Raw genomic sequence first — 12,126 nt, 5'->3', positions numbered from 1 at the left:
TGATACAAGCACACACAGATATCTATATATATAGATATATACAACAGGCTTCTTTCAGTTTCCATCTACCAAATCCACTCACAAGCAAGGCTTTGGTTGGCCCAAGGCTATCGTAGTAGACACTTGCCCAAGGTGCCACATAGTGAGATTGAAACCAGAACCATGTGGTTGGGAAACAAGCTTACCACACAGCCATACCTGCATCTGTATATATGTGTGTGTGTGTGTGTGTGTATACAACAAGCTTCTTTCAGTTTCTGCATACCAAATCCACTCACAAGGTTTTGGTCAGCCTGAGGCTATTGTATATTGTAGAAGACACTTTTCCTAGGTGCCATGTAGTGGGATTGAACCTGGAAGCAAGTTTTTAATCACACAGCCATGCCTGCACCAACAATATGAAGGTGTTAATTATTTAGATTAATGAAATAATTTAATATATTATTACTTAATTGGTAAGCAAAAATCATTGGTCAGAAATTACCAGCAAGCCAATCATTGGTTTATTACTTGCCAATGATGATGAGCATAAAGGACTTCAACAATGTACTGAACAGTTTTACCACAGAAAGAAAATTTGTCACTATTTTGTAGAAGAGTCTTGTACTTTGGTTAGCTTGAATTTTTATCTTCATATTACCTCTGATTTAACTTGTATCTAGATGTCTTTTGTAATATCTCAAAACATTGAAGTCTCATCAGTTTAAGAAGCCACATAAGAGAACCACTCAAAAGGAAACATATTTTAAGCAAGGATTTAAATTTGATAAAGAACCATAAATATATTTAGCTGAAAACATTAATATATTCTACAAAGATATTAAATCTCATCTGAGAGAAGATGAGATTGATCAACGCTAGCTGGAAGTTGTTTAGAAGCTGATTGTTTTGTTCAGTTTGGTATGTTAAATAAACTTGATAGGTAAGATGTCTCGGTTAGAATATCTGCTGACTGGGTATTTGGGAGAACTTTACAGAATTGCAAAAGAAATATTAGTTTGTTGTTTTTGTGTGACGAGTCATTGAAGAGGAAATATACAGAATGAATTGTAGGAAATTCATTATCCCTTACAATGTTGGTCGTTTATTGTTTGTTTAGTTCATATGTGGAAATTGTAAGAAAGTTTCATTTAATACTGGGAAAGGATGCAAAAGAATACACATGGTGAACTCTTGAATTTGCTACAAATAGTAGTTTTCCAGCAAATTCAAGTGAACACATTTCTACATTTTATATTTATTTTAAAATACCTTTCTGAATTTTACATTTATTTAAAAATATCTTTATTTTATGTTTATCAAAAATATCCTTATTTTATATTCATTTAAAGAAGTTTTCTTGTTGGTTTTAGCCTATGTACACAGCCTTGTGATTAATGTTCTTCTGGAATAGTTGCAAGTTAACGTCTTCAGAAAGAAGTGAAAAATTCAACATTATCATACATAAAATGCTGATTTATAATACTGGTATAAGGTTACATATATGCAGTCAATTATATTGCACGTCAATTATATTGACCCCAGTATAGGACTGATACGTATTTTATTGATCTCAGAAGGATGAAAAAGTTAACATTGGGAGTAGGATTCAAAATTACAATGCAAAAAGATGTTATTAAATACTTCATGGTGTTTTGTCCAATATTCAACCAAATTTCTTGATCTATCTCCATACATGAAATATTGACAGCTACAAGAGTAGCCCTTTCCACCAAGTTGTTCCACTTGAATACTTATGCAAATACGAGGGTGAGTGAAAAAGTAATACCATTTTGTTTAGGACAGGTATAATTACCAACACAAGAACATGTATCATACATCAAAATGAAGCTGGTCCTCTGTGGATCACATCCCTACTTCTCAACATAGTCACCGTTTCTCTCAAAAGCAATGTTTCACCTTCGAATAAGAGCATATATCCCTGCCCTGTAAAATTCTGTTGACTGTTCTTTGAACCACTTCACTACAGTTTTCTCTTCCTTGTCACTGGAATAATGTTTGCCTCTCAAACCCTCTTCCATTGGGCCGAAGAGATGATAGTCCAGTGACGAGGAAGTGAAAACTGTAGTGAAGAAGTGGCTCAAAGAGCAATCAACAGACTTTTATGGGATAGGGATACATGCTCTCATTTGAAGGTGAAATATTGCTATTGAGAGAAACGATGACTATGTTGACCACAGAGGACCAGTTTCATTTTGATGTATGATACATGTTCCTGTGTTGGTAATTATACCTGTCCTAAGCAAAATGGCATTAGTTTTTGACTCACCCTCATATCATGAGACATTTATATTATGTTAAGAAATATTTGAAATCAAATTTATTTGGTGGTTTATCATTATATTCAGTGTTATTAATTATAAGTTACTTGCATTGCTTTAAAATATTTAAAAAGAAATTTATTCACTAGTTTAATATGATAGCAAATATTTATTCTTGTTTTTTTTTTTCAGGCCAAAGAGCTTTTGCTGAGCAGTTAAAATGATGTCAGTGGTGCAAGTTAGCAGCAGAGATATGTTAGCTGAAACTTGTATAATTATGTTGCTCTTACAAAGATGTTTCTCTGTTGATTTGACTTACCATGTTGAAGAAGAAAAGAACTCTGGTACTTACATTGGAAATATTGCAGCAGATTCCTTGCTTATGGATAGTGTTGCACTACAAGACCATGGTCAAATTACATTCAATCACCTACAACAGAGACAAACAGAAACGGCTCAATTGTTTAATGTCTCAAAGACTGGAAAATTATACACCACTGAAAAAATTGATGCCGAGGTCCTGTGTACCTACAACACAGAATGCTTCAGAATAATCAAAGTTGCTGTCCATCGAGCTGATTCCTTCATGCAGATATTGAAGATAAAAGTATATATTGAAGATGTTAATGATAACTATCCAGTGTTTCCAAAAGAAAGCATCAGCATAGAATTTTCAGAAGAACACAGCAAAGGTGTGAAGAGGTCTTTGCCAAATGCGATTGATCGAGATGTTAGCTTTCGTAATTCCCAAGTTACGTATGTCTTGGAAAAGAACCTCAATGAACCATTCACACTTTCAGTGACTAAAAGAGGTTTTGGAACATCAGAATTAGGAATTGTATTAGAAGAGAGTCTTGATCGAGAAATAAAGGATACTTACATGTTACAAGTTATAGCTAAAGATGGTGGTGTTTCACCAAGACAAGGTGTTTTGAAGGTTCAAATATCAGTGATAGATGTAAATGACAACCCCCCAGTGTTCTCTGATAAGGTATATAACGTGTCAATTAAAAACACACACAGAACATCAGTACCAATTATTATTTTATCTGCAAAAGATTTAGATTATGGTAAGAACAGTCAGGTTTCTTATCATTTCAGTTCTAAAACATCAGAAGGTACCAAAAAGCAGTTCAGGTTAGATGAAAACAGTGGTGAAGTTTTCTTGAGAGGAAAAGTTTCTTCAAATCGTATATCAAGTTTGAAATTATATATAGATGCAACAGATGGAGGAAATCCCCCATTAAGCTCAATTGCTTTAGTTTTGGTGAATATTGTCAGCCAACAGAATAATGCTCCCACTATTGAAATAAATTTTGTCTCTCGTTTAAAGGAAAATGTTGCTGCAATATCAGAAGGAATAAGAGTGGGAAGTTTCATTGCATATGTCAATGTTATTGACAATGATATTGGACTGAACGGTGAAGTCGACTGTGAAATAACACATGAGAAATTCCAATTGTTAAACTTAGGATCAAATGAGTATAAAATAATAATGAAAAAACAAGTGGATAGGGAAGTCAAGGAATTTTATGATATTCAACTCATATGTCAAGATAAAGGATCTCCTTCACTGAAAACTGTAAGAAAGTTTTCCATCCAAGTGATGGATGTCAATGATGTGCAGCCTCAGTTCACGAAAGATACTTTTAAATTTCTCACCTATGAAAATGAAAAACCAAGCTTTCCAGTAGGTTTCATTAATGCTACTGACCCTGACTTGGGAGATGGCGGTCGACTGACTTATTATTTGACAGGGAATCGGAAAAAGATCTTCCCATTTGAAATCACAAATAACGGATTCATTTCCACAATTCAGTCATTAGACCGTGAACAGCAAGATATTTATGAATTTAAGGTTTTTGTCAAAGACAATGGTTCCCCTTCACTAAACAACACAGCAAATGTTATTGTTGAAGTAATGGATGAAAATGATAATGCTCCATATTTCACATTCCCCAGTGTTAATCCATTCAATCTGGATGTCCACTACCACCCACAGAGTAAAAATGACATTACAGTTATCAGAGCATCTGACAGAGACAGTCATGTAAATTCGTTTTTAAAATATGAAATAGTCGGAGGTAATAATAAACATTTATTTACAGTCAACCCTTATGCTGGAGTGTTATCTTTCTCTCGCACAGTTTACCAAAATGATGCCGGGTCATACAACCTTCTGTTAGTTGTCAAAGACAGTGGCAGCCCAGTGCTGTCAGCAACAACCACTCTGTCTTTAACACTGACTGTAAGTAATAAAACAGCAAAAATACAGACTACAGTACAGTTACAGTCTGAAGATATGATAGATATAAACTGGGTTATTGTAATTGCAGTAATTGCAGTTTTACTGGCAGTAGCTGTTGCTGTTTTTGTGACTATGTGCATTGTTAAATGCAACAATATAAATTCACATAACCAAAACATCAATCCTAAACTTCACATAAAAAAAGAAAAAAGACTATTAATTTCAAGAGCCAGTACTCCAGGTACAATAAGCAGTAATCCTGGTACAATAACAAGAACTCCAGAAGGGGAGAGGAGTAGAAATATTCAAGCTACAGAAGTGGGTAATCAGCTTTACCCAGGAAGTGAATTACAGAATGAATGGAGATCATCTTGTATAGCCAGAGGACTTTTACCATCCACACAGGTAAGTTTCTGCTCATGACAAGTTCTCTTCCATAATGTTTGTTTTTGCAGACGTCTTTTAGTATGGTATCTTAATGTAAACTTACTCTCGTAGTCCTTTTTGTTTTGATTCTTATAAATTTCATGAAAAGTATTGTAGCTAGTAGAGTATCAATTATAAAGATATATTTTAAATGAATGAATGGGGAAAATTGCTCAGGGACATGTTCTGCATAAAAGGATCATATAATTAAGAGGATGTTAACATATTTTTTATTGAGTGAGCCCCTAAAATAGTTAACGAAATAACATAACATTTGTATTAAAAGAAAAAAAAAAAATGTAATGACTAATTCTGGTAAAAAGAAAATACATGGGAAATAACTACAAAATCCAATTATTTAAAAACTGAACATTGATATGCATGACAACTTAACAAGAATTAAAGGAGATGCGGTAAGTATTGGTAAAAGTATATCTCACTGAGAAGATCTAATAATACCAAAACATCTCCCTTGAGTTGTCCCTATGCTTATGAAATATCAGACCTCTTTTCTACTGCAGGCCTAGCCACCCTTCAGTTTTTTACTAGCTTCAATTTTTGAAGTCATTTCCCTTATTTTTCTTAGTAAGAATTAGTAATTAAAATTAATTATTATTTCTCTTCCATAAATGATGTAATTCTAAAAGATTAAAACATTTTTTAGTTCACAACATTATGTATATTAGTTCCTATTTAACTGTTTTAAATGGTCGTATTATCATTTAAAATATATACTATAGATTATGTTTTATACTTCATATTGCTGTGTTGTCTACACTACTAATGTAAAGTTGTACACACCTAAAATTAACCATAGATTACTCTTTGAGTAATAATTATACACTGTAAATTTTGGAATTATGTATTGCATAGACAAGTCATCTACACACTATCTGCAATATAGACAGCAATAATTGTCTATATCACATATCTTACATGACTGCTGGATTCAATATAAAACTCAGACTTATATGTTATATATATTATAGCATATGGTTCTACAACTTTTAGGATACAAACAGCAAAATAATTTTAATTTATTTTGACAGTAAGGCAACAACGAATATATTACTATAATACTATAAAAGCAACACAAGGGATGTATTCATTATCAGAATGGCTAAAGCTTAAGCCAATATTATTTCTAGTAGTTGTTCCAGCTCTTTATGTTCTGTGTTCAAATCTCACTGAGGACATTTTTACCTTTCATGCTTCCAAGACCAATAAAATAAAGTACCAGTCAAGTACTTGGGTCGATGTAGTTGACTGTTTACCCATTCACCCTTGCCTCCATCCCACCACCCTCACCATCAAATATCTGGCTTTGTGCTTAAGTAAGGAGTTTTTATAAATGCAATACATGATATATTATTAATGAAGTAACACAAATTATCTCTGGATGCAAAATATCGCCACCAAAGAGCAAGTTAGTGGCCTTTGTTGTAGATTATTATAGATTACAGAACACAAAGGTTACCTTACTGAAAGGCTTGGTGTGGTTGCACTGTATTTAAATGGAACTGTTAATTAAAACAGCTCATCTTTTCATGAAAACATAAGGCTATTTTTTAATATGGTTTCTTTAACATTAAGCGAATGAGAGATATGTATCCCTTCAAAAGAACATCAGTCTCTCTCATTGGTACTTTTTACAGGAAGACCTAACACAGATTTCTGTACGATCATGTGATCAGCCACTTTGATACTAACCTGATTGAGATCATTCCTGGTTCTATGATAACACACTTCTTTTAAAGTGATCTAAATTGAAACCCTCCATCAACATTTTGTGTTAATATGTTCCATAGACCAGAAGGTGGTGAACTGGCAGAATTGTTAGCATGCTGGGCAAAATGTTTAGTGGCATTTCGTCAGTCTTTACGTTCTGAGTTCAGATTCCACCAAGGTTGACTTTGCCATTTATCCTTTGTGGTCAATAAAGTAAGTACCAGTTGAACACTGGGGTCGATGTAATCAACTTGCCCACTGGCCTTGTGACAAAATTTGAAACCAATATGTTCCATATACCTGGTTAATAATGATAAACTTATTTTACAAAACCTTTCATTATTTTATAAATTAAATTAAGCAAGGCTGTGTATTTCGCTAGAAATATGGTAACAAAAGGGTTTAAGAACTAAATGTGTCATCCTAAGAAGCAATGGAATTTCCACACCAAACTTGAACTCCACACACATAGACTGGTGGCTTACTACTTTTAACTTACTCAGATCTTTTACATTATTATATTGTTAAAGCTATTACTGATGCTTCTAAGAAGGTTCAGAGAAGCAGGTTATAACAGAGGTTTCTGATATATCAGAGTAAAGTAGATTATATCAGAGTTACCCAAGAAATCATACACCTTCAAGAAGTAGTTGCCTTCAGATAAAAGAAATGTCAGAGGATGTCACAGATTTGAAAATAGTCGTGTTTTTTTCTTCTTCTTAAGATGAAAGAATTTGAAGAAATCTCCAGGTAGCTCTATGCAGTAACCCTTTCAGAGAAAACCAACAAAGAAAGGAAGAAAAACCAAAGGCAAAAAAATAATAAAAAAAAATACAATACAAAATAGATTTTAGAGAAAAGCTTAAGATGCTTCATGATAGAATTTGGTTCCTGGAAAAAATGATGGTTATCTGTGAGAAAAGAATACTGAATGCCTTGGAACTAAAGTATATGTGCACATGTGTGTGTGTATGTGCATGTGTAAGTGCATTCCTATGTATATTCCTGTGTATATATTATATATATATATATATATATATATATATATATCAAGTGGTTATACCATGTGTATGATAAGTTTATAAACAAGTTTTAACCTCAGTTTTGGAAAAATTCCACATGGCTTGGATCATTAATACCTCATAAAAAAAAGACATGAAAGCCACAACTTCCCATTCCCTCTGGATTACTAACACTTCATAATAGATAGTGACTCCCTTCCCTTCATCAGCTAATCTAAACTAACCCCCTTGAGTGTTCTTCATGAATCAATCAATGCCAGTAGTGGGAAGCCAATCAGGTGTTGTCACTGCCACAGACAGCATGTATGCATGAGTGTGTGTGTGAGTGAGTGAGTGAGTGTGTATGTGTGGGCGTGAGTGTGTGTATGAGTGTGTGTGTGTGTGTGCATGTGTGCGTGCATATGTGTGTGTGTGTGTGTGTGTGTGTGTGTGCATGTGTGTTTGTGTTTGTTCTGTCAGAATGTCTGGAGAAACATACCCATAGATTCTTGATGCAAGAAGCATTAATAGTAAAGTTAGCACTAACATTTTTGGTGCAGTGAGCCTGTAAATTTTAATCAATTATATTGTCACCAAAGTAATAAAGATCAGACTCATAACTCTACTACATTTTATATTTAATTAATTTTAATTAATTTAAATTCAGGGTTGTTTCCTTGCTTGACCAGAATAAGTCACTTCGATAACGATTTAAAAAAAATTTTTTTTTTTTTTTTTCGTCTCATGACTACATGTGTAATCTTAATTAATTAAAATTTCTTGACTGGCTGTATTCTGACAATCACATTCTGAACTGATTTCTTGATTCAAGGATTACATATACCGTCTTTAATATTTACACCTTGCTTTCAAGTAGTGTCTTTGAATACATTATATCAGGATGTTGCCTTTACTATTAGATGTTTACGTGATTGTCTTGCTAGCTAATATGACTGTCTGTGATTGAATTTAATAAGAATGATACAGCCAGTTAGCCTGAAAAGCAACCTAATAAAGGTGACAGATTATTAAAATGTTCTGCGTTTTTGTTTCTGTTTTTTTTTTTTTTTTTTTTTTTTTTTTATATGTATTGTACATTTTTTTTTTATTTCTTCGCTGTAATTTAATAACACTATCCATGAATGTTTATGTCACTGTTGTCAAGAATAACTTTGCTGTAAGCTTCAGGCTTGAAGACTTATCTCAGAATTAAATTACTGGAAATAATATTAAATAGATGGTAAGAATATAAAAGTATTTTCACATTATTCTATGGAAAAGGAAACTATAAAAGACGTTTATGCATACACAACGTACTTCCTTAAAGAACCATAAAAATAACTTCAGGCTAAATTCCGATGGCATGTTTATCGTGTTAGTGGTTGAAGATTACAAGGTAAGGATTTAAAGGAAGGAGAAGAAAATGGTCTGAGTGAACACTCCGCTGCAATATAATTCAGTAAACACTAGATATAAAAATAAATCAGAATAAAATAGAATAATGAAGAAGTTTGTGGACAGGGATTAAGATCTGGTATGCCATTACTGTACAGTATTGCTGTTTTATATATTGCTGTACTGGTCGACAATCTTCTTCCAGTTTGCATCAAAGTCTTGTATTCTTTCTTTGTACATGTAAATATTCCTGTCAGGTATTGAATTAGAGAACACTTTATATCCTTTTCCTCCATCCAAGTAGATACGATTTGGCCTCTGAGTTGCCATTCTACAACTATTGATAAATAAATCTTAAGCTTCTCTAAGAATGATTTCATTCCTTGTCATACCAAGACTAATCTAATAGAGACATTGATCTGTAGATTGGCAGAGCTCCCAATTAACTTCACTTATCTGCTTGCTAATTAACAGTTACACTTTTAACTTGGCCTCAACTAATTGCTGCGATGCTTGCTTTCGTAGCTTCCTTTCGAAATTCTCTCTCCTAAGGCTTAACAGCAACATTTTAAAACTTATTTTGGGGAAATGATTAAATTAATGTTGCTGAAGGCCAAAAGGCCAAAGGTTATTACAATAACTATATTTTATATCCTGTTCCTGGCTTGCTCCTATAATGATTTCCTTAATATCTTGGCATCCAGCTCCTACTAGAATATTCCCAAGCAAAATTCTTTAATCTTTGAAGTTATGAAATAGGCTAGATAAACTTCTTAAAGGTTTCCAATTAATTAAATCAGTTGTTTTTACTTATTTCAACCCAATGCCATTGATTGAAAATATCAAAAATATTTTAAAAAATAAATAAATAAGTAAATAAACAAACAAATAAATAAAAGAAGGAAAATTAGAGATGTTCTCACATTCAAGTTTACCAGAGATTTATAATAGACAACCCTTTAATTTCAGTATTTTTTTCTCATTTGTTGACTTAATTAGAATTTACAGGAGAAAAGGGAAGGTTGGCAGAATATCAGAATAAATGCCTTTCTGTTATTTAGAATTGTCCATCTTCATTTGGAACTTAAAGCTAGCCAGAGTCAATTATATCTTTCCTTCATTCTGGGGTCAGTAAATTAAGACCTAGCTGTTGTTGTTTAGCCCACAGATTAATGTTGATTAAGCTGACCAATGATGAAAGGCCTTTCAACCAGGTCCAACCCAGCTTTTAAAGAGAATCTATGACAACATTTCCCCCTTTCCTTGTATTAAATGGCATGAGAAAATTAACAGAGATTTAGCTGCTATTTCTAACAAGTCATGTAATCATGTAGAGGCTCCCTTATTAGTTTTGGTTGTCAATAAGGACCAGTTATATACTTTTTTTTTGTTTCTTTCCCCCCTTAATTACCAGAATCAATGAAGGTGTATATGGCTCTGTGGCTAATGATCATAAAGTCATGGGTTCAGTTCTTGAAGTAGGTAGCAGGTTGTGTCCTTGAGCAAGGGACTTCATTTTAAATCGCTCCAGTTCACCCAGCTGAAAATGAATGACTGTAGCGACTGAAAGGTTAATCTCTTCAGGAATTAGTCTTATACTATAAGCTGCTTAAATGCTATGAGAATATCCTCCTCCTCCTCCTCCATCATTATCATCATCCTCATCGTTTTCGCCACCACCACCATTTAACGTCCACTTTCCCATGCTTTCATGGGTCAGACAGAATTTGTTGAGGCACACGTTCTACAGCTGGATGCCCTTCATGTCATCAACCCTCACCTGCTTCCAGGGAAAGTAATAATATTTCATCCTAGCCAGACATGTTTTTCATGGAAAACTGAGAATGAACAACACCACTTGTAAGATAGTGATGCTTGTTTACAACCATTCACATGTCAAGACAACGACATGTAGAAACACGCACATACATGCACACACACAAACGCACACACACACACACACACACATTCATACATAATTAAGGATATAACCATTTTAATGATTTTATCAAGTGACCAGAGTTTAATAAAACCATATAGGTAACAATTTATACTAATATATAATTATATTTATATAATTATATATTAGTACATATGTATATATATATATATATATATATATATATATATATATATATATATATATATATAAATATATAACAGGCTTCTTTCAGTTTTCTCCACCAAATTCACTCACAAGACTTTGGTTGGCCTGGGATTTTTTTAGAAGACACTTGATCAAGGTACTACATGGTGAGATTGAACCTGTAACTAAATCTGGGACTTATTCTAATGGTCTCTTTTGCAAAATTGCTAAGTTACAGGGACGTAAACACACCAACACCGCATGTCAACGATGGGGAACAAACACATATGCAAAGACACACACACATATATATAGACATAGCTAAATGCATATATATACGATAGTCTTCTTTTCAGTTTCCATCTGGTAAATCCATTCACAAGTCTTTTTGTCGACCTGAGCCTATAGTAGAAGACACTTGCCTATATTGCCATACAGTGGGATTGAGCCTGGAACCATGTGGTTGGGAAGCAAACTTCTTACCATACAGCCACACTTGTGCCTGATACTTCCCACACAGCCATGCCTACATATATGTATATTCAAATTACTAACAGTAAGATCCAACAAAGAATTTTAAAATAAAGGAATGCATGAACAGAATTTGTAACTAAAAATATAAAGAATTCCCAAAAGAAAAGGATTGCGGCTATATAACAGCATTAGAGTGTTCTTTACTTTGACTTGAAATATTTATCCTGAAATATGTAATACCATGAACATTGGTATTTTAATAGGAAACTATTATAGTTTTCATATTGATATGCAGCTGTCAATAAAGGTTCTTCTGTCTCTTGTGGGGCTATAACCAGCTCTAGAATCTCCTTGCCTTAGGAACAGGATCAGCATATTTATCATCAGTGTAATTTTAAGTATTCTAACAGATAATGCCATTCATTCTCGTATATATAATATATATATATATATATATATTTTATCTATCTAAATATACATATATATATATATATATATATATATATA

At 33.1% G+C, this 12,126-nt stretch overlaps 1 protein-coding gene across 4 annotated transcripts in view; it reads left to right on the top strand.

Annotated features, from left to right (window-relative positions):
- The window catches only part of LOC106879397 (protocadherin alpha-3), a 139,665-nt gene that overhangs the window by 44,391 nt on the left and 83,148 nt on the right, over window positions 1–12,126 (top strand). For all 4 annotated transcript variants that reach the window (XR_008265551.1, XM_052973108.1, XM_052973109.1 and 1 more), the window contains exon 2: window positions 2,454–4,914. Coding sequence is in view for 3 of the 4 variants with exons in the window: in XM_052973108.1 (XP_052829068.1) it covers window positions 2,482–4,914 (2,433 nt within the window). In the remaining variant the exon portion in view is untranslated. The remainder of the gene's footprint in view (window positions 1–2,453; window positions 4,915–12,126) is intronic.

Source organism: Octopus bimaculoides, chromosome 14 (assembly GCF_001194135.2).
Source record: "Octopus bimaculoides isolate UCB-OBI-ISO-001 chromosome 14, ASM119413v2, whole genome shotgun sequence".
NCBI lineage: Eukaryota > Metazoa > Mollusca > Cephalopoda > Octopoda > Octopodidae > Octopus > Octopus bimaculoides.
Note: the sequence above shows the minus strand (reverse complement) of the source record. Positions and strands in the feature narration are given on the sequence as shown.